Source organism: Odocoileus virginianus, chromosome 27, assembly GCF_023699985.2.
Source record: "Odocoileus virginianus isolate 20LAN1187 ecotype Illinois chromosome 27, Ovbor_1.2, whole genome shotgun sequence".
NCBI lineage: Eukaryota > Metazoa > Chordata > Mammalia > Artiodactyla > Cervidae > Odocoileus > Odocoileus virginianus.
This window is the reverse complement of record NC_069700.1, coordinates 32,621,248-32,644,239: the sequence shown is the minus strand read 5'-3', so window position 1 is coordinate 32,644,239 and position 22,992 is coordinate 32,621,248. Positions and strand designations below refer to the sequence as shown.

Below are 22,992 nucleotides of genomic sequence, written 5' to 3'. Positions count from 1 at the left end.
AACGGGAGGCACGTTCAAAAGGAGGGGGGACGGGGTCTCGCACCCTGAGCCCTCGGGGACCAGAGCGGGGTGGGTCTGGTCCCGTGCACTGCTGCATGCCTCCCAGACGTCTGCGCACAGCCACGGGCTCCAGTGGGGCCCGCACACACCACCGCCGCCTTTACACGTGATGCGGGCTTCATCACAAGGGGTCCCGGAAGGCCTGTCAGGGGACCTTCCAGCTGTGTCCACTGGAATTAGGTTTTCCAGGAGGGGAGGGAGGTGTCCACAGGATATCCCCACCCCCATCATCCCTCCTTTTGCAGACAGCTCCGCCCCTCTCCCACCCCAGTTCAATCCACTCTCTTTTCTCAGATCAGGACCTTGTCACTCTAGTCTTCAGGACTGGGAGCAAACATGCCAGGTGCTATGGGGGGTTAGGGGAGCGGGTGGCAGGGGTGGATTCAATCCTCAATGAAAGGTCCAGGAAACAAAGGGAGCATTTCACATATATAATACATGCACCTGAATACTGAACTGAAAATGGTTAGGAATAAAAAAACCTTGGTTCCGCTAAAAACTGAGATGGAGCCCGAAATTCAGAAATCCCAGGGTATTACCTGGGAATGGCACTGCCTCTCAAAGTGATTCGCCAGGCTCACCCAGGCTGGCTCTTCACCTCGGTGGCTTCTCCAAACACCTGGGAGGAAGCGGCTGTCAGAGGGAGGGGTTCTTAGGACTAGCTCAGCTCTGACTTGAATCTGGGGGCCCACAGGAAGCAATTAATGCAAGAACAGGACCTGAGGGTGGAGCAACAGGAAGAACAGCTACCCCAGGGCAGTGGTCAGTGCCAGGGGAGACCATGCTGGGCTAGAGAAAGGTCACGCACTGTGTGGCAGACCCGCCTCTGAAGGGTATTCCTTCTCTACAGAATCCACGCCAGCGAGCCCTGGCCCACTCGCCTTGCCGTGTACTTCCCCTCCCGGCCACTTCGGTTGTCTGAGGTTGAGTGTAAGATCTTAGTGACCCCCCACCAATGTACATTTACAGGATACCTGCATGGGCACGCTCCCGTGTTCCTGGGGAACAAGGATATGCGAGGTAAACTAGGGCAAAAGCATCCCAGGGCCGTTCCTGGGCAGGACCCAGCACACTCTGAGGAAGTATGACCTAAGTCCCAATCCCCAACTCCCAAAGCCCGCTCCCCTAGAGCAAGGGCAGAGAACACTTGGGGAACCCAGCTGGCCCTCAATTGGTATTACCACCCCATCAGCTGGAAGCCTAGTCTCCAGGGACCAACATATTCGATCTGTAAGTTTTGCCTGTTTATAGGCCCTGGTGTTCGGCAGAAGCAAACGGAGGGAGCTTTGCCTTTTCTAGAGAAGGCCAAGCTCGGTGCCACAGCTGGGCCACCTACCCCTTCTGCTGTACCCATGTGACTGCTACCCAACCAACTTGGTAAAACCCGACAATATCATCTGCAAACAGTGCTGAGGACAGCTGGACTTTTGCATGGAACATCTTCTGATGCTGGGAGGACTTTTCGAGGGCCTGTCTCCCAGGAAGAGGCCTGTGCACTAGCTGTTGCTCTGTGAACTGGCATCTCGGCCTGTCTAATTCAGAAAACTGCCCAACAACCTGAGCCCCCACCCTCCCCCTGCCCCCGCCCACTGATCTACGCCAAGCCCGGGCTGCCCCCAGCCCTATCACTTTACAGCCCCTTCTCATACAACAGGGCTTCTCTTGTGGCTCAGCTGGTAAAGAATCCGCCTGCAATGTGGGAGACCTGGGTTCGATCTCTAGATTGGGAAGATCCTCTGGAGAAAGGAACAGCTACCCACTCCAGTATTCTGGCCTGGCGAATTCGATGGACTGTAAAGTCCATGGGGTTGCAAAGAGGTGGACACGACTTTCACTTCACTTCACTTCTCATACAACCACAAAGGATTGAGAAACACCCTGCAGACAGTTAAGCTCATGAATATAAGAGACTCTCCACAAAGTTCCAAATCACCACCGATGCATTTATTTGCGGGAGAAAGGGTCAGATCTTATTAGGAACTTTAAACTGGATATGACTAGAGACACTGATCTGCCTAACATCTGGGTGTTCACAACTGCACAGATAACCATACCCTGCACATGAGGCGTCACCATTAAACCGACAAGCCTTTAACTTGATGGGGAGGGGAACACATTCTGAGCAGACACATGATTTCCCATTTAGAAGGTGCTGCCTTAATCAGACAAGTAGTGTTGAGAAAAACAAAGACAGCCTCCTAGCTGGACGTGATGGCAGCCTCCTGAAAGGGGATCACCCCCTATTTACAGAGCAAGAGCACGAAGCCCCCAGCTGAGCTGCAGGATGACGGCTAGGGCTGATGTGAGGGGTGTGAGTGGGCAGTGCCACCTGACCTCAGGAGCCTGTGCCCATCCAGCGTGGGCCTCCGCAAGCCCGTCTCTGGCCCCCTGCACGAGGCCGACTGGGGAAATCTGCAGAGTAAGTGGATCGGGCCCCCACTCCCCAGCCCCACCCCACCTTCCCCGGGTCCAACAATGCCCAGGCCACTGGACACAGCCTCACCCCCACCCAGGCCCTGCTTCTGGAGAGACACATGGGAAACATGGAAACTGAAGCCCAGCGTGCTAGAGCACATCTAGGTGATGCTGGGTGGTTGTCTGACAGGTGCCCCGAGATGATCAGGCCTCACCCGCGGTGGCCAGGCTGAGACAGCACGGTTTGTTTTGTTTTTTAGGTGATTCAGGTTACTCCAGGGCAAAGCACGATCCTGATGACACCCGACGGAAAAGCAGGCTGGAGCCTCGGAAGAGCTGGCCCTGGATTGGAAAGAGCAGTCAGGTCAGTTGAGAGGGGAGGCCAGGCTCCTCAACCCACGCAGAGCCAGGCCAGCGTGTGACCAACAAAAGGCCGGGAGCTGTGAGCCCCCAGGGTTGGAGGCAGCCAGTCTGGGTTTGCACTCCTCGGTGGCAATGTCAGAATCTGCTCTGCACTGAAGCACAGAGTGTCCAGTGCCGACGGGGCTCCTGAGCAGGACATTGCCAGGGGACACTCACTGCCCTCTGGCATCAGAGCCAAGTGGCCTAGGGCTCCTCCCATACACAGGCCACGATGCACGTGGAACCACCAGAGACACTGAAGGCCTGCGTCTGTCTCACACCTCCCTGTTTCCCTCCCATCCATCATCCTTTTCTCAAGCCAGAGGCCAGTCAGTGTGCTGGTTCCTCCTACCCAGGCCCCTGCCTCATCCTACTGAGGCCAACCAGGGCCGGGGAGCCAAGGATCTGCCCTGGGCCAGCCACCTGGACCTCTGACCCAGAGCTCCAGCCAGCAGAAGTGTGCGTCGGCACAGAACACAAAGACTTCAAGACTGGCACTCTCACCAAGCTCACCACGTGGCCCAGCGCCAAGATCAAGCTCCCCTGGGCACCCAGGGCGTCCTGCGGGAAGGAGGGGCCAGCCTCCGACAGGCCAGGTGTGTCTTCAGCCCAGGTCACTCAAGGTTATAAGGAGTTCTTGGGCTTCACCACCTACCCTGTGGGCTTGCCCATGCTTGTCCTAAGAGTCTTTAAGACGTGAAGAAAAGACCTAGTCTAATGTCTAATTCCTAAGGAAATTCAGGTCTAAGCACCTCAAACCCCTTCTAAAGAGTAAAATTTACTTTTAAAAGGTATGGATTCCATGACAAGCCCTTAACTTTCCATGTAATGAAGAGTATACAAAAATCTTTCCATCTGATCACTGTTATGGAAAAATGAGGAGAGAACTCCCTGGAGTGCATGCTTACCTGCACACTCAGGTACTTCCAGCAGTGGATCCAGGATTTGAACACTGGGGAGTAAGGAGGGAGCCCAGCCTGAAGCCTGCCCAGGAAGGAGAGTGTGTCAGATCCAGAGGACGGTGAGAGGAGCCAGAGCTGCCGCCACCCACATACCAACCCACATATTCCTCCCAAAGGGGTACAAGAATCCCAGAGGAAGCCGGAGTGCCAGGTGGGCGGAGGCCACACACAAGAGCAGACGGGAGGGGCTCAGCCAGGTGCCCCCAGCAGCCCTGGCAGGGTGCCTGGGGGAGGGGCACACACCTACCCGCAGTTGTTCACGGCCATGAGATCACCGACCAGCAGGAAGGGGTAGGTCAGCATGCTCACCGCAATCTGCAGGGAGACCCAAGGGTCAGCGACCCCAGCCACTGCCACCCCGGCCCCGGGTTCAGGGGGCAGGGACACCCTGTGCCAGCAGCCTTCACTGAGGCCTGCCTCCAACCACCGGAGCTGGCCTCCCAGCCCTCACCCAGGCCCCAGCACCGTGGAAAGGGCCATGGGGCCCAACTTACCCCCATCACAAATTTGGTGTAGCTCCGGATGGCCAGCGCCTGGCTGAACTGGAGAGAGACAAAGGGAGACGGGTTTGCCTCTCGAGCTCGGGAAGCAGACTTCAGACGTGCAGGTCCCATCCTCACTGCCTGCTCTGTGGCCCCCTTCACCCTGCCGTCCACACTGGCCTCGCGCCCCACTAGCACTCAGCTCCTCACACGCCCGCCACACACGCAGCGCCCACTTTCAGGGCCTGCCCACAGCTCCTGCAGCCTGGGAGTCAGAGCCGCGATCATCTGGGGGGCGGAATTGGGTTATCCGGACTGAAGGGGCCTCTGTGACCCCACCAGGGGTGGTGAGCGGTGAAGGGCAGGAAGGTGGGCTTCTGGCCTGCAGCCTAAGTCCTGAGGACTAGGCCTCTGACCAGTGCCCAGGGCTCGGCACACGAGTGCTGACTGAGCGGAAAGCCAGGTGCCCGTCTGAACCACCCAGACAGGACCCTGGGTCCCGCAGTGAAAGGTGAGGGGCAACTCTGGGTTTTCTGTCCCCCACCTCACCGAACTCTCACTTCCTTCAGGCCCAACTCCTGAATTCAACTTTGCCCACAAAACAGCCCAAAACCAGGAAGCATAACGACCTATCCCTCAGCCTCCGGTGGGGCCGCCCCACCAGATGGACGCCTCGCAACCCTGGGCGGAGGTCTGCTGGGCCTTCTGCTTGAGCAGCAGCCTCATCTTAGCCTTAAGCACTTGAAAAATACTTTCAATTAAGTGCTGACTGCTGCTGTCAGAGGTTAAGGGCAGCAGCCCCTGGTCAAACACCTGCCCACTTGGACCGGAGGAAGCCGTCAGCCGTGGGATGACCGCCCACCGACACCCCAGCTCTCCCAAGCTTGTTCTTTGTGTGACGGTAGGGTCATGGGTGTGCTACTGTAATTACTGTGACTTGCATTTGCTTACATTAAAAGGCCAGTAAGACTCCACTTACCCAATTCAAATGGCCCGTTTCCCTCTGCCCTAGCTACGAGTTCTGAGGCACTCTTCACCATGAACTCTTTCCCAGACCACTCTCACCCCACAACTGCCATTCTGGGGCCCAGACACAGACACAAGACGATGAGCCCCCCACCCCCAACAAGGCGATTCTGGCAGACAAGTCCCCAGGCCCTCGTCAACCCTCCTGGGGCAGGCAATCCCTGCTGTTGGGATGTCTGGCTACCAGGAGCCCTGGCCCATCACGGCCCCCCCCAACTCGTATCTTGGTTCAGGCAGAACTAGTCAACCTATCAAGTCCCCAACTTTCTTAACCAGTGCCTTTTAGAAGGAGCAAGGCCTCCCCATGACTGACCCAACCAGCTGAGGGGTCTGTGCAGACTCCTGCTAACAAGAGTGGGGTGCGCCTGCGTGGCACATGTCCCAGCTGACTGGAGCACCCTCGGCTGGGCCCAGGGAGACAGACTTAGCCCCAGCCCTGTCAACTCACGGCCAAGGGCCTCAGGACAGCCCTTCAATCTCTGGGGCTCATCTGTCTGTAAAACACGGTGTCACCCCCACTCTGCTCCTTTCACAACTGGGGTGCTGTCAGGATCAGACACCCACGTTCACAAAAGGGCCTGAGCAAGCCCCAAACACTAAGTGAAAGCTGACAAGTTATCATGAGCTGGTCTATCTCCTGACTTCCTAGGGACCCCTAGCTGGGTCACTGTCTCAAACCAGCCTTGGATAACGTCTGCATCCGTGTTATCAGTGAAGTTGCCCAGTGATGGGCATCCCGTAAGCCCCTCTAGGTCTCCTTAGCGATCTCATCTCCTCGGAGACAAAGTTCACCCAGGGACCGTCAGAGGTCTTCTGCTAAGACCGCTCCCCGCCAGGGACCCTCTCCAGCCCCTGAGCCCAGTGCTCAAGAATCCCAGAGTCCTTGAGTCTGCCCCAGACCCTGGGCATCAGCAGTACATGGAAAGATGGACAAGTCCTTGTTCCAACCAACCTGGGAACCTGGATTCTGGTCGTTCCCCAGCCCCCCTGGGGTGTCACTCACGCTGTCATCCACCAGGTAGGCATTGATGAAGTGGGCCAGCAGGTTACAGCCCCACAAGAAAACGACATCGCCCAGGAGGTGAGGGATTAAGCCGCTAAAAAAACAAGGTGAGCAGAGATGAGCAGGAGAGGGAAGGGAGCAATTCCCTGGGGCTCTGCACCCAGGAAGTAGGCAAGGATGTTCCAAGCTCTAAACTTCAGCGTTATCTACCAGCACCACCTCAGGAAGGGAGCCTGCAGGGGCCGCGTGGGCCAGCGGCTATCCACACCAGGAAGGCAGTGTTCCTTTCTTCGCAGGGTGTGGGGAGGTGGGGTGTGCGCTACATGCCACATATGATAGCACAAGTTAAGTCTATGATCTCAGAAGCGGTATTCAAACTATAGAAGCTGGGCCTTAGGATATGAATGTTGCAAAATCTGGGATTTTCAAATGCAGATAAAGAAAAAGTACCTACACTTTTGGCATTTTTCCTTTTGCCTCTTTACCTAATCAACTCTCACAAAACTTTGCTCAGGGCGTCTGTCTTCACCCCTGGAACATTCCACCAAAGACACTCCATACAAGCTTCTGTAAGGAGGGCTGTCTTTTAAAGTGATGGCCTTTAGAATAAGCACCTCTACATAGTAATATGAAGTTTTCTTAAGATACAGTGCTGAGGGTAAAAAGCCAGACTGGTATCAATTGGTCCTGTGTGATCCTTGTGGTCTGCTTTTTTTAAAAAAATGTGTTCATTTGCTTGTTTAGATATGAAGTGATGTGGAAAGAGCTTCAGGAGAATGGCTGTATCTTCGGGAGAGGATGCAGAATTAGAATTTTTGAATTTTTAAAAATATTTCAAGATACCTGAAAAGTTAAAAAAAAAATAACACACCTATTAACATGATATGAGGGATATTAATAAAATGAACCTTCATGAATGCAATTCCCAATCCTGTTGGTTCCATCTGTGTTCAGACTGACTTTTCACATATACACTCAGGGATTTCTGAGCACATACATCATGTTCTACAAATATGCAACAGAAAAAAAGAATCCAATGGGTAAGCAGCTGTTGTGTGGGAGTCCTATTCACACATCAGAATAGAATGTATATATACAGCGAGAGTGAAAAATACCAGAGGTGGTGATATGCAGTGTTTTAAGGTCTGAAGTACTAGTCATGCAAGCAAATATTTATTCACATACACACACACACACATATAGATATACATAGATATGAACGTACATTTGAATAAGTGTGTGTATATAAATCAAAGTTTGTCAACCTTGGCACTGTCGACCTTTAGGGCTGAGTAAATTCTTTGTCATGGGAGCCGACCTCTGCATTTCGAGATGTTTAGCAACATCCCTGGTCTCTACCCACTAGATCCCAGCTGTGACAACCAGAAGGCATCTCCGGACATTACTTATGTCCCCTGTGGCAAATCCACCTCCTGCTGAGAACCACATACACCCGCACACACGCCTACATGCAGAACACCTGGCCGACTGTGACACCTCAACGTGAGTTAACACAGAGCCCCACGTCTAGCACACTATGCTCATGACAGCATGTATGTCAGCGTTTAGACCTAAAAAAAGCAAAACAAAAATATTTCTAAGGCCTGGCTTTTGGGTTCTGTTCATGGTTTACAGTCTTTTTATACAGTGTGAGTTTTCTTTACAGTTGGAACAAGGTGGGTGTGAGACACAAGTAGGGTGGAGGGTCTGGGACCCTCAGGAGATGGTGTGCCCCGCCATCCCGACAGCTGCTCTGCAGAAATGCAGGCCCGGCACGGCTAGGTCTTAACTTTTTAAGAGAAGCCAGAGACAGGGACTGTGCGAAACATTCTGAATGTTAAGTCACTTCAGTTGTATCTGATTCTTTGCGACCCCATGGACTATAGCCTGCCAGGCTCCTCTGTCCATGGGATTTCCCAGGCAAAAATATTGGAGTGGGTTGCCATTTCCTTCTCCAGGGGATCTTCCCAACCCAGGGATCAAACCTGTGTCTCTTACATCTCCTGCACTGGCAGACGGGTGACAGGTTCTTTACCACTAGCACCACCTGGGAAGCCCAAATGTTGAATATGAAGAACTACTTTGTTAAACGGGATTCATCAGCTGGAGTCAGTTTACGAGCTGCCCAGGGCTTGACCTTCAGCCCAAGTCACAGACTTCCAGCTATTTTTCTGCAGTGAAACCAATGACGATGGACGAGCTGAAGACCTCCTGAAGGCCAGCCTTGTGCCCACCCCCAGCCCTGGAGCAAACGGACGGAGGCAGTGGGGTTGGGGTGGGGGGATGTTCCCCGCACGCCCGGTGTGCTGGACGGACAGTACCATCGTTCTATGAGCCTTGTCGTGGAGGGGGCTGGGCAGCTCTGGTTCTGCCGGTCCGCAGCGCACATGCTGTGGAGCTCTACGGGCCGAGCCGAGGCGCAGCGGTTAATCTGAGGCTAGCAGCCGCGGCCTGAGGGTTGAGAACGCGCCTGTTAGTAGACCCTGCTCCATGGCAGTTACAGGGAGTATAAAACTCACGTACACAAAGAATCCCAGCAGGCCCTCCTCTTTGAAGATCTTCCCAATGGAGCTCAACACGCCGCTGTGGAGAACACAGGGGACACGAGGTCACCGGGCACCTGTGAGAAGCCCGTACCCGGGTGGGGAGCACAGCCCCCGCCCCTGCTCAGAGCCATCCGGCCCTGGCCGGGACGGGGAGGGGACATCCTCTGTCGCCAGGCGGAACCCAAGTGGAGACGGCCACAGCCCTTGTTTGGGGGTGAGGGGGCATCGACACAGTTCACTGAGACTAGGAAACCCACCCCACCGGGGGCAGAACCCCAGTTCTCTATGGCTATCTTGCGTGGATCTGGAATGTAGGAATGAACCTTCTGGCCTGGGCTGCTACAAGGTGATGGGCCCTTCTCCCGGCAGGCTCGTGTGCTCAGCTCTGGCTGAACAACCTTCTGGAGCCTGCATGCCTGACAGAGAGAGAGAGGAGGCGGGTGGAGAGAGGCTCCTTCCCAGAGGGCAGGGAAGGAAGAGAGGGCCCAGGCAGCAGAAGGCCCTTCAGCTGACCGCTCAGATCGCCCAGCCTGGGAAAAGACACCTGGCCTACCCCAGCAGGGAGCTGGGAACGTGTGACCCGCGTGCTGCAGCACTGAGCCATCGGAGGGCAGGCTGGGACGTCTTAGGTGTGAAATGCAAAGGAGGCTCAACTGCAACCTCTGGGGCCGGGACAATGCAGGGAGGCTCTGCAAAGCTGAGGGGACGGGGTGGCCGAGGTGAAAGGTGATGGGAGCCAGAGCCCTGCCGGACCCCAGTACCCTGCTTCGCAGGACTGTGGCTTGGCCCACTGGGTTCTGAGCCCACTGGGGGACTGGGCCAATTTCCCATTAGCGAACTCAAAAGGAGGGCAGTGGCCCCAAGGACAGCTGCAGGAAGCCACCGAGCCCAGGAACTGGGAAGCTGAGAGGGTGACAAGTGTGTGACTCCTGCGCTGTGTCTCCAGGAACCCCTCCTGTCCTGCACCCAGAGGGGAGGGAGGGCACAAGTGCCCCAGAGAAGGGCGGGGTCAGCACACCGATGACCCCATAGCTCAGTACCATGGCAGGTAAACAACGGGAGGGACAAGCGCTGAGCCCACGGGATGGATGGCGGCTTAGCAGAGGAGGGAACCAACTATAGGCCTGCTCCTCTGGCAGCTGGAGACAGAGTCAGGACATAACCCAGGGGTCAGGAGGGAACCCCAGTAGGACCCCTAATCAAATGGACTCCAATCCCACCCACCCCTCTGCAGGGTGTCCAAGCTCATCCAGGGACGCCCTAGATGAGTGAGGAGAAGATGCCCTGGACTCAGACTACAGAAGTCACTAGCTCACTCCTCTGAAGCTGTTAGAAACAGGGCAGAGACGGGGCGGGAGCTGATCCCAGTCTGGCCAGTCCCAGCAGACTCTGAGTAGTGACAGGGCCCTCCTGCCCATCCTGAGAAGCATTACCCACCTGTACTTGGCCTCCCGTCCCACAAACTGGACCATGCAGCGCATTGAGATGACTGAGGAGAAAGGAAACACACACAGAGGTGACACAACCGCCAAAGCCCACAGCTCCCTGGCCGCGATGCCCGGCGCGGTGGCCACTGCACCACGGGGCCTGTATCCGAGCCCAGGAGGGGACGCAGCCTCTGGGATTCCTGTGATCACGTCCCATTTCTTCTGCCTGGGAAGAGCCCCAGCTCCTCTGGACTGGACGCCTGGCCGATCCCAGTAACACTACTTCCCAGTCACTCTATTGCTCCCTGTCTACCATCCACGAGGGCTCATCCCACGGCTGGGATGCGGTCTCCAGTGGGGCGGCTCACCATGCAGGGGGTGGGCCAGCATGCGCGACACACACTGCATCATCATCTCGTAGGAGGTCTGTAAGAGAGCAGAGGCGGGGACTCGGTCTGGCCTGTCTCTGGAACTGACACTCACGGGGAGCGATGAGCACGTAACGGGGAGAAACCAAGATCCCGAGGCTCCCACACGGGTCGGTCTACCTCGGATGGGCCCTGGTGTCACCGCGCACAACCCTGTCCTCCGCCCTCCACTGAGCACGCAGGAGGCCCCAGCTGTGACTCTTCACCGACTGGCCCAACTTGGCAGTAAGAGATAATGATCAGGCTCTTCTCCAGTTCCGGGTACCCACCTCCTTCACCACCTTCTTCAGAGAAGTCTTCATGTCATCCTTGTTGGAAACCTGCTCGATCTCGTCTGGAGGGAAAACCTGAGATGCAAAGAGCAGAGGTGGATCAGAAGCAAAGTATGAGCGCGCCTCCGAGCTGGGACTGGGAGGGGATGCAGAGGGCAGGAAGCAGCTCCAGCTGCTTTTCCTGGTCATGTCCGTTAGTGGGGCCCAGCGTGGGAAATCCCCCCCCCGCCCCAGGGCTGGAGTTAGGTGGGGAAAGCCCCTGTTGAGTGTCACAGGGAGGACTGGGGGGCAGGAGTGTTTCCAACTGAGGGGACTCAGCACCAGACCACCCAGCCTTGGAGTCTGGCTATGGTGCTAGAGGGGGCAGTGGGGAGCCCCGACCAACCCGGGCACCAAGAAGCACTACGGGTGCCCACAGTGGCCTGCAGGGGGGGCCAGGGAGCTCGGGGGGGCGCTGGGCAGCCGGTCCTGGCTTTGCCCCGGGCTCACCTTCTTCATGCTGCCCCGGGTCACAGTGGAGAGGGCGTTGGACATCAGCCGGGGGCTCAGGCCTCGGAACAGCCCTATCTTCCCGTCCACCTGCACGATGTACTTGGCTGCGGGAGAGCAGATGGGGCAGCGTCACACCCCAGTCCCAGCGCACCCACTCCTGGGTCACACTTCACACCCAGACCAGACGCGGCCTTGTCCCTCGGTACTTGCCGGATTCCGTCATGGGAGGGAGCACCGGCCACAACCCCGGGAGCACTTGGGCCCCACTCCCAAACGTCTTCTCTAGCCCATTTCCTTTTGCAAAACTTTCAAAACATATATATTTTTTGACAAACAGGTTTATGTTTTTCTTTTTTTTAGCTGTGAAAAATCTCCTTGGCAAATAGAGTGACGGGTTTTCAACTCAGCAGCTTCAGTGCTACAACCAAGGAACCAACTCTGCTGCTGCTGAAAAATGTTTTCCTCTGGAAAAAAAAGGAAAAAGACTGCCCCCAGGGAACAATGAAGTTTGCAACCTAAGGGAGGGAAAAGGAAAAGGAAGGGCTCCCAGGAGAAAGGCTCGAGAGGGCCCCCTGGGCACGTCACGGAGAGAGGCATGCCCACTTTGTCACTGTGCTGCACCCAGGACCCCACCGGGCACCTCCTGGCATTTATTTATTATGGGGGTTGGTGGGGCAGGGTGGGGAACCAGTTAAGAAAAAACTAAAATAGAGGCACCAATGAACTACTCTACAGAAAAAACTTAAGTGGTCAGGGAAGCTGGACCTTATCTAAGTCAGTGGTTTTCGTGAGGGTCTCTAAAAGGATACTTTCTTAACGTTTTGTTGCTTTATTTCATTGAATATCAACTTTTAGACAATGTTCAAAAAGGCAACAAGACTAATTTTTAGAAACCTGAGTGCCTGGAAGCTAGCACAACATTCCCTCCCTGGAAGCCCTGACCTCGGCTCTCCAGCTCCGCACAGTGGCGGGAACCTGCAAGGTGCCTGTCCTCCCCTCACGGTGTCTGCCGGCAGCCATTCTGCCCGGCAGCTCCACGACTTTCCCGGCCCCAGGGCACCTGGCACCTGCTGGTTTGGCTTCCGGAGCCAGGGGTAGGGCTGGAAAGAGACAGGAGGAGAGAGGAGGCTGGGCCACCAGGAGGACGCCCCGCCTCAGAGCAGAGGGAACAGGCAGAAGGAAGGTTTGTTTTGGGGGAAGGGAGCTCCAGGCAGCCGGAAGGAGAGCTGGTGGGATAAAGCCTGAGCGTTGAGTTCCAGAAAGAGAGGACACTTAGCCTCTTTCTATTTCCACCCAGTCTCCGAGCCAGAAGAAAAGGAGGAAGCACGCCTACCTCTCCCCATCTCAGAGCTGAATTATGAACCAGGGCAAAGAAAGGTAGGCAGAAACGCCTGGAGAGGCCTCTGTGTGGCCAATGGGCCCCCTGGCTGGCCAGGGGCTCCATCACTCCACGGTTTCTCTGTAGTCCCCCAAAAAACTGGAAAGGAGGTCCTTCCTGGAAGAAGGCTGAAGACTGTCAGGCTTTTCAACGTGATGGGGAGGAAGAGATCCTGTCCAGACAGTGTCTAGACAGACAGACAGCTGGGCCCCATCCCTAACTCGAGCGCAGGTATGGTGTCCAGAAATTCCCATTAGGCATCTACTTCCACCATCTGCACTGACACCACATTTATACAAACGGGGCGGGGGGCACCTCAGGACTCGGCTGGTCTTCACAAGGGGCTGTAAGATGACCGTCAAGACCCTCCACCCTGCGTCCTTTCAAGAATGGCTGTGGGACATCAACAGAGACAGTCTGGGCTCCCGTCTCTCTAGGTCTAGAGCCCGGCACGGCTGTGTACAGAGAGACGGCGGCGCGGGGCTGGCAGCCCGCCACCCGGCCTCCCGCAGGGCGAGTGTTCACTGTGTACACTGGCTTCATTGTGCGATGGGGGTGGGGAGGGCTTCCTAAACCAGTGACGTCCTCCTCCCCAACACTGACGATTTTTAAATGAAACAAATATGAACAGACTTCCTCCCCCAAGATGACATCTTCCACCTGACCCATGCTGTACTCAACAAGGTGGCAAAACTGGAAGAAAAATGGGAGACCAGGTTCAGCCAAGAGTGTGTGACATGGAAAAACGGTGAGGAGGGGGGCAGGGGGCGCTAGGGCCTAAGTTATTTAGCAGAAGGAAAGCTTTTCAGAGGACTGTTCTGGACTGACTACACAGATAAGAAGAGCAGGGATGGGTGGGGCATGTGGGGATCAGCCCGGCTGTGAGAGCAAAGGCACCTTTAAAGAAGCTCGGGGAGGGTGGGCACTGGGAGGCGGGCAGGGATGGTAGATGTGAAATGGTCCTGGCCGGCTGTGGGTCGGGGGACGAACAGTGTGGGCATCGGGCAAGCCCCACCCACCGCAGTGGGCTTCTTGATGGAGAGACCCGCAGGCAGGCTGAGCTGCTGAGCTTGTATGAAGGACCTGGATGGGCAGCAGCTGACAAGGCGGGCAGGGCTGGAGCAGCTCGGAGCTGCAGCAGGTCATCAGGGCCAGAGGTGACGCAGAGACCCACCTGAGTGGGTCTCACCCCAGGGGATGGGGGTGCTTGAGTGAGAGGGCACTTCTGCCTGGGGAACAGGGCAGGAAAGGAAGCCAGGAGGCCCAACAAGCCTCCTGCTGGAGGAGCAGGAAGGCCGAGGAACTGGTAACAGGACAGCCAGACTGCTCAGGAGGGAAACAAAGGAAAACCCCCGCAGCCCTCGCTCCCAGGCACAGCCCGGGGTGGCAGAGATGACAGGAACACTGTCCCGGACAGCCCTCTCTCGGGCACCCTTCTGCTCTCCCGCTGACCGCGGGCAGCCTGGGCAGAGGGACTGGCCCACAGCCGTGCTGATCACCAGCTCCCATCCCAACACCCCACCATCCCCGACCCCACTCCCACACCAGTTCTGATGCTGGGTACCCCATGCGGCCCCCAGCACGTTCCCCGGGCCCAGCTGGGCCTGCTCCCTGCTTGACGGTTCTTTCATGTCTCTCGGCATGGGCTTTCCTGCCTGGGGAGCACACTCACCGTAGGTGAAGAAGCTCGGCAGGTAGAGGACCTTCCTCCCCAGCACGTTAGTCCCAATGGTGGGGGGCATCGGCTCATGGCCCACCTTCAGAATCAACAAGCAAAGGGGCAGAGTCAGATTCTCCTGCTGATTCGGTCTCCCTTCTTATCTTTCCCAGGCCTCAAACTCTCCTCCCACAGAGCCCAGTGCTGTTCCTGATGACGCTTTCCCCGTCAAAACATACCCAGAATTTCATGTTAACTATCAGCATCATGTAATCGCTCAAGGCACAGAAGTGTCCAGTTCCAGATTCCACTCACCACAATCCAAGCCACCCATCCCCCAACGTTATTACCTCCCAATTCCAGATATTTCCAGTGCAGGGACTCTCCCCTCACCCCACGTTCAGGTACTTCAAACCCATGCTTATCTCAGAAAAAAAATCTCAGTTAATTCTCATCTCTAGGGGAAAAAACATCACTCCAGTCTCAGTCCCAAGGTGGCAACACAAAAACCTATCGCACCCAGATCTCAGCCCCAGACTTCAGATGGCTCCTGCACCCCTCAAATTTCCTCCTGCACACTCTGCAGACGTCACAGATCCGTCCCTCTCACTCCCCAGCAGAGCACACTGTCACTTCAAACAATTCCTCACCAGTGATCTAACCTTGATCACCTCACATCCCTGGGACAGAATGACCCCCTCATTTCTGTAGGGTTATAATTCTTGCTGTACAGGTGACGATTATAATTAAGGTGTCTGCTAAAGTCATGGGCAAGTGAAGGACCAAGCCACCCTAATCTCTGTGAGGAGGAGAGGGCTTCTCCTGAGGGGTGAGGCCATTTGTCATACTGCCGATTAATGAGAGGATTCTCTGCTTCCCCTTTAGAGGCAAGGTGTCCAAGAGACCAGCACCTCAGTGGGGTGTGAGAGGGCCCCTCCCTGGCAGGGAACCTTCAGAGCAGCCCAGATGAACCAGGGGAGCTCCGCTAGGACGTGAAAAAGAGTAAAAACAGCAGGATTGGGAAGTGCTGCCTCATCAGTGGAACTATGCATGCTTCCAGCTTCTTCTGGGCTTAAAGTTTTTGCTTCTTCACTTTAGTCAAGTGTTTCTGTAAGTTGAGGTTGTCTCCTGCAGATGGGATTCTGAGCCGCATGACAGATTACTGATTATGACTTAAGAAACTCCCTCCAGGACGGAGAACTTCTTACAAGAAAAAATCTAGCACAGGGGAGTTGGAGGGAAGGGCTGGGCCAGGTGACCTAAGCAGTGAGCCCTCCCCCTCAGACCTTTCTCCTTCGGGGCTAAAAGCGCGGAGGTTCTGAGGTTAGGTTTGTTCTGGTCTTGCTCTTATACAGGCCATATTTCTTTATACCCTCAGCTCCAAGTTGGAGTCGCTGCCCTTTTACTGCTTTATCCACTTCAGTCACCACAAATTGATGGGCAGCCCCATCGATTTCACCCTTAAACCTGCTCAGTCCCTTCACCCATATTCCCAAATCTGTGGAGTCTATTTTCTTAACTTCCATCTGTGTTATCGTAGGCCTGCTGATCCTATCTCACTCCTATTCCCTTCACTCTCAAAGTTTTTGGGTCTTCACTGCTGCAAGCGGGCTTGCTCTGGTTGCAGGCTGCTCTCTAGTTGCAGTGCTCAGGCCTCTCATTGCAGTGGCTATCTATCTCCTGTTAGCTGCCCCAAGGCGTGTGGGATCTTCCCCGACCAGGGATGGAACCTGTGTCCCCTGCAGGGGGATTCTTAACCACTGAACCACCAGGAATGTTCTTCACTCTCAAAGTTTTAATTATTTGTTCCCAAGTCTATTCACCGGCTTTCGTCCCCAAATCTGTTAACTCAGTCCTAACCACTGCCAAAGCTGTGGCTCTATACCAGATACTGACAGAGCCAGTCCCTCAAATCCCTAACACCCATAAACCCTGATCTCAGGCACCACATTCTTTTCACTTAACGGGTTGTTGTGTCGTATCAGTCGTGTCCGACTCTTTGCAACTCCACAGATTGTAGCCCACCAGGATCCTCAGTCCATGGAATTCTCCAGGCAAAAATACTGGACTTGAGTTGCCATTCCCTTCTCCAAGGGATCTTCCCGAACCAGGACTGAACTCAGATCTCCCGCATTGCAGGCAGATTCTCTATAATTACTCACTTTTCTGGGACAACCCCCAAATCTGCCACTCCAATCCTGCCACCCAACCCCAAACTGGAATCTTCCTTTTTGCAAAATGTTATCTTTAATTCCCAAACTATATCCATTTAAGATTTCACCCTCAAATATGTTACAATCAGCACCAGCTGCGTTCAAACAGGACAGACCACCTCAGTCACCCCAACTGGGCTCACTCATCCTTATCACCCACAAACTGCCTCACCCTTTCGACTCCCTCATTCCCTAATTCCCTGTTCTCCCTCATTTCCTATTTGCTCTCATTCCTCAACTGCTTTTCCTAGTGACCCTTAATTCAATTTTCTTCTCCTAGAAAAGAGAAGGGAGGACCTTCTCCTACCAAGGTCCAAATGATGAAGCCACTTCCAGTTTTCTTCACATGGAGACCTCTGCCCAATTCTTTGTAATCCAGCAGCATCTACTCCACAGACACTCCTATTGGCCACCCTGAAGTCACAGTCCTTGCCCAATCTCATTCCGTCATCCTTGCTTCTCATCTCGGGTACCACCAGTTCCAAAGCCTCAGTTCCTCTCCCAAACCTGTGATCTCTATTGGTGCAGATACAACCTGAATTTTTATGAGAAAAGCAGCCCTTACTCCCAAATCACAGCCAGACACCAGTCTCAACCTTTACCCTGTCAGTCACTTCCAAGACTGAATGTCCTCATTCTTTGTCATGTTCCTTGCCGCACTCCAAAATCCACTGGCCCGGGTTCCTCAGACCCAGATTGCAATTACTCCTATTCTCAAGTCCTTCTCTTTCCAACTGTATCTCCCACTCTCACTCCGTTATCAGAACAGTAAATCTGATACCCATTTGCCTCAACTCAAATCAAACCTCAAGATTTGGTTAGGTTTCCATCTCAATTGTTAACCCCTCCTGCTTCTTAGCTAAAAATTCTAGGCTGAATCTTCAGGTATCAATCCAGGCCTGAACCACCCCATCTAGGCTGCGCTCCTCTCGGTCACGCCCACCTAATTCTGCCAAAGGCACTCCCTCCACCCCTGCACCCCGCCCCCTTCCAGCTCCGTCTCCCTTCTCAAGCAGCCCAGTTCATCCGTAAAGGCAATGCTGCTCCGACCAAATGCGCCCAGTGCCCCTGCATGCCTCGACTGCAGAGACAGCCTACCTTGGCCTCAGTCTGCCCCAGTCCCTACATACCCTCCCACCTTGTGTTCCCAAGCGGCCCCTCTGGCCAATTCCAATACGCCCAGACCACTCCGGCCCCCAACCGTGATTTCAATGTTCTCCAAATGCGTCATCCCTTTCCCCCCTACAAAGCCTCCGCCTCGCTCCCCTTTCCAGACGGATCGCCACTACTCCTCCCCCCACCGCGTCTCCCTATCTGCTCCCCTCCTCCAAAGCACGTCATCCTGTCCCCTCCTCCCATCAAATCTGTCGTCGCCATCAAATCCAGAGCCCCCATCTCCTGTAAACCGATAGCTTTCCTGTGCTAAATCCTTCGTCTCCGCCAAATTCCATCAACACTGAATCCTGTGCCTCTGTCCCCTCCTCTCCAGAAGCTGATGCCCCTTTTTCTTTCCTAAATTTTTGGCCATGACCCCAGTCCTTTGTCCCGCTCCCCCCTCCATCCTCCTAAATCGCTTTAAATCCATCTCTATCAAATTCAGAGCTTTGGTTCTCCTTCACCCTAAACAAGTGTTCATCATCTGAATACTGTGCCTTGGCCCCCAATCCTCCTCTCCACCCTATCGCCAAAAACTTCCCACCCCTCCCCCAATTCTGTTGCTTCTTTCACCCCAAAAGACGGCCCCTCCCCTCCAAGTCCAAGTCCATTGCCTCCGTTCTTTCATCTCCTAAACTTATCTCTTCGTTTCATCGCCCCCTCCCCTGTATCCCGAAATTCCTCATTCCTTTTATCTTCTCCCAAATTTGTCGCTGACCCTTTTGCCCTCGTCTCCTGCACCCCCAAACTATGCCCGCTGCATCCCTAAAACCCTCACCGCTTTAGTCTTCTGCCGCTCCTGCGCACCACCCCGCCTTCTCTGCCCCCCTCCTCAAATCCATCTCCTTCCACCCCCCCGGCCCCATCCCCTTCCAGACCGCGGCCGGTCACCTTCACATCGGCCCCCCATCTCCCCGTGGCACCCCTGACCCCCACACCTGGATGAGCAGCTTCACGTAGAGCAGCGGGTGGCTGAGCGCCGTCACTCCTGCACCAAGCGCCACGAAAAGAGCCTCGGTGGTCGGGGCGTTGTCCCCGGAGCCCAAGCCCCCGGACGCACCGTCCATCCTGCGGGCCGAGGGCTGCGCCGCCGGCCGAGGGTGGCGCGGATGCGCGCGGTGTGCGGGCGGCGGGTCGCGAGCCCTGGCCTCGACCCCCGCCGCCGCCCCACCGCGAGCTCCGGCTCCAGCTCCGGCTCCCGCCATCCCCGCGGCACCGCCGGGAGCCCAGGACGCCACTTCCGGGTCCAAAGCCCCCATGGCGCGGGGCGGCGAGGTCACTCCCCCGTCACGTGACGGGGCGGGCGCCACGCCCCTCTGCGTCATGCGTCAGGGGGCGGGCCCGGGCCGCACCACTGCTGGCGGCGGGGGATGCGGGAGTGTGGCTTGGGGGCTGTTGGAGGTGGGCCCCCCCACAACAGACACACCCGGCAGGGTTGGGGCCTAGCTCAGCGCCGAGCCGTGGGCTGGGGGTCAGTGGTCGCGGACGGCCGGGGCCGTGGCCTCGGAGACTGTGAAGGCCGCCGCAGGCCTGGACGCGCCCCCAGGGCGGGGGGGGAGGGGCTCGGCGGTTCTGGAAGCCAGGCGCCCCCAATATGGTCTGAGGCGCTCCCAAGCTCCCCCCATCCCTGGCTTCAGGAGTCTTCTCCGCGGTTCTGGGTCCGCCCCTTTGCGGCCCGCATCCCGGGCCCCGCGGCCTGCGAGGACTCCTGTGGCAGGCTGAGTCCCTTTGCTCTCCCCAGACTTGTCTCACACCGCTGCCCTCCTCACTCGTCCAGACCCAGTTGCCCCCTCGGCGGTTGTGATCTTTCTCCTTGGCAGTTGAGCCTTCGTCAACCTGCCTTCGAGTTCGCGGTTATACTGTGTATTCTGCGCTAGAGTACGTGGAATTTTCTTCGTCGGGTCGGAAGGTTTTAATTAGTCCTTCAGTGTGAGCACCTGCAAGCATTTTCCTAGGAGCCGATAGTCTCACCTTTAGTTGATAAAAGCAAGTCATAGGTGACTCTTAAATCGTACTTATTTGTGCCACTTTTTGAAGTGCTTTGAACAAGTTGACTCAAGTATGGCCTCTTGACAGTCCTGTGAGGAAGGTATTTATTCTACGTGCCCTGTTCATGTTGTAAGTGTGCACACTCCCTGCAGCAACACGTAGAACCTGCTAGTTGTGGGGGTGCTCAAAATAAGCTTCTGTTTAAAGGGAATGAATCGAGGATCCTAGTCTCAGCAGGGACACAGCAATGGGTGACCTGATCTCTTTGTACTTATCCTGTCTTCGTTGTGAGAAAGTTCTTGAGAATAGTCTGCCTTCTGAACTCTTAGTCCTAGTTTCCTGGAATCTGCCCTTCCTGACTCCCTTCCTGCCCTCTAAAAAGCCACATTTCCGCTGGCTACTCCTGACAATAAATACTCCATATACTTTCCACGTCCCAAGCCTGTCAGGGTGCCTCCCTCATTGCTCTCTCCTCCACGCTGACGTCCTCAGCCCAGGCTTGCTCTGGTCTAACTCACTGTAAAGTCTCCTTGTCCTCTCAGGTTACAGTGTTTTCGTCTAACCTACCTCCCACCCCCAGGAGCACTTTAAAAGACTTCCTTTGGTCTGGTTTCTGATTTAACTTTGTTAACGGGGACCTTAAAGTCAGCTTCATTTAACGTTACAGTGCCTTAATAACTCCACCCAGAAGGGGGGTTTCCTTCCTTTTTTAGAAGGAACCCTTCACCTTCCTTCTGAAAGGAAATCTTCTCACACAAATCTTCTCCTCCTTTGGGCTTTTCCTCTCTGTGTTTCTCCAGTTCTCTGTTTTTCCTTCCTTTCTGATAGGAAAGGCCATTAGCCTTTTATCCACCTTGGGTAGTCACCTTACTTTTTGTGTATGATTGGTCCTTTCAAACTGGTTCTCTATAAGGCGGCTTTATTGTGTTGTCTTGCTTTGTTCTGTATCTTCCACAGAAAGTGTTCAGTGAATTGTTTTTAAGTAATTGAATAATTTCCCCGAAGAAATTGAAGTAAAAATAGGTCAGTGACAGCCATTATACCCCTAGGGAACAGAGCGGAAGCAAATGTAAAACTGCCCTGTAGCTAAATTACCACAACTTGGGGCTCATGGGGACACCAAGAGGAAGAGAAGAAAAAAAAACATTCACGATAAAAATACTATAAGCCACTCGAAAAAAGATCCATATAGTCAAAGCTGTGGTTTTTCCAATAGTCACGTATGGATGTGAGAGTTGGACCATAAAGAAGGCTGAGCACTGAAGAATTGATGCTTTTGAACTGTGGTGTTGGAGAAAACTCTTCAGAGTCCCTTGGACTGCAAGAAGGTCAAACCAGTCAAACATAAAAGAAATCAATCCTGGATATTTATTGGAGGGACTGATGCTAAAGCTCCAATACTTTGGCCACCTGATGTGAAGAACCAACTCATTAGAAAAGACCCTGATGCTGGGAAAGATTGAAGGCAGGAGGAGGAGATGGCAGAGGATGAGATGCTTGGATAGCATCACTGACTCAATGGACCTGAGTTTGAGGAAGCTCTGGGAGGTGGTGATGGACAGGGAAGCCTGGTGTGCTGCAGTCCATGGGGTTGTAAAGAGTCGGACTCTACTGAGTGACTGAACAACAACAACTCTCGAAAACACATTCATTCCAACATGAAAATGAATGGGCAAAATGGAGGATTAATACTCCCTGGAACTTGATGTAATAGATCTATCTGAAAGAAACTTTAAGGGGAAAACGGCAGTTTTCAAACGAAGGGAAAGAATGGAAAGTACTGAAAGAAAGAAAAAAAAGGACATGGTGAGAAAAGAAGAGGTATATTTGAAAAGGAATCAAATCATTTAGAAATAAAGAATATACTCACTGAAATGACTGAGTGAAAGACAATCTTGCTCAGCATTCATTCAACTGAGCAACCTGTCAGTATGTACTTCCAGCTCAGCTGGTTAGTACCCGCCTGCAGTCCCTCGCCCTCCGTGACTACCCCCTCACGGGGCTTACCACACTGCCCTATAGCTGCCTCTTTCCTTCCCTGTTAGACTGTAAGTTCTCTGAGCCCACTGGACTGTTCTATTCATGGTTGGCACAGTGCCTGGCACATGGTAAGAACCCAGTGAATAGTCACTAGAAAATGAATGAATGAGCAAAAGTACTTTTAACCATTACAAAGTTATTTATGCTAGCACCACTTAAAGAATGAAAACTTCAGGAAGACCCATATGCCCCCAAAACAGGATCAAATAAACAGCAGAAAATTAAGAAATACTGGGACTTCCCTGGCGGTCCATCGGTCAAGACTCCATGCTTCCACTGCAGGGGGCTCGGATTTGATCCCTGGTCAGGAAACTAAGATCCGGCATGCCATGTCATATGGCCCTAAAAAGAGAAATTATACATAATACTCTTGTAGACCTTGAGAGTGGTCAGGTATGTAGATTAGCAGTCCCTGGGATCATGTGGGGAACTACTATTAGAATGAAAAGACAATACAAAATAGCAATTTCTCATTATTGCAACCAAGTTGATGTCACGCTAACCAGGTCAGGAAGCAACTTGAGGTGATGCCAAGGCCAGAATGAGAATTCAGGCCTCACCCGAGGCGGGGTGAGCTATACCAGGTGTCAGAATTTACCCTGGTATAAAGAAGATGGGTTTGTCTGTATGCAGGCTTCATGTTTATTACTTTGGGGTGAAAACGTTCTGGCAGCTGCCTCTATTCACCTGCTTGCCTGGAGTAGGGATGGGGAGCACTGGCCTTCCTTCTGTCTTGAATCCCTGGGGTTCCATACCTGCTTTAATTCGGGAAACACCTCTTGTCCTAATTAGGCTCAAAGAAGGTATGATGTAACTGGCACTGCCTCAGGAATTCTGGCATATCATGCAGTCACTGGGCATGTTGTCATGTGAGATCACTAAGCTTTCCAGGAGAAACCCACAGACAGCTCTGAAACTAATAGGTCCCAAGGCCTTGGGATGAAGCCTACGAGAGTGAAGAGGGGAAATGGGGCCTCTTCACTCAAGGGAGAGTGGGCATGTCACAGTGAGCGCAGTAGTCACCCCAGGGTCAGAAAGGGCCAGA

The 22,992-nt window shown here is 54.3% G+C and overlaps 1 protein-coding gene across 2 annotated transcripts; it reads right to left on the bottom strand.

Moving 5' to 3' along the window:
• Positions 1–1,982: 1,982 nt before the first annotated feature.
• On the bottom strand, positions 1,983–19,208 carry MTCH1 (mitochondrial carrier 1). Of its 2 annotated transcripts, none has more exons than XM_070456524.1 (12): positions 18,857–19,208; positions 14,566–14,650; positions 11,513–11,619; positions 11,021–11,098; positions 10,692–10,749; positions 10,334–10,385; positions 8,874–8,933; positions 6,351–6,444; positions 4,334–4,381; positions 4,087–4,154; positions 3,786–3,861; positions 1,983–2,817 (listed from the first exon to the last, which is right to left on the bottom strand). In XM_070456524.1, the coding sequence occupies exons 1-12, from the start codon at positions 19,175–19,177 to the stop codon at positions 2,746–2,748; spliced, it is 1,119 nt and encodes a 372-aa protein (XP_070312625.1). In that variant the 5' UTR covers positions 19,178–19,208; the 3' UTR covers positions 1,983–2,745. The 2 variants fall into 2 exon arrangements, with proteins under 2 accessions (XP_070312625.1, XP_070312624.1); XM_070456523.1 differs by having other exon boundaries at positions 6,300–6,444; positions 18,857–19,207.
• Between the last annotated feature and the right edge of the window lie 3,784 nt (positions 19,209–22,992).

Bases quoted from the DNA above. Each gene is read 5' to 3' on its own strand.
- MTCH1 (XM_070456523.1), bottom strand. From the start codon at position 19,177: ATGGGGGCTTTGGACCCGGAAGTGGCGTCCTGGGCTCCCGGCGGTGCC. The intron at 14,651-18,856 runs GTGTGGGGGTCA...TTGATTCTGAAG, and splicing joins ACGTGAAGCTGCTCATCCAG to GTGGGCCATGAGCCGATGCC. The intron at 4,382-6,299 runs GTTGGTTGGAAC...GTCTCTCTCCAG, and splicing joins ACCAGAATCCAGGTTCCCAG to TTCAGCCAGGCGCTGGCCAT.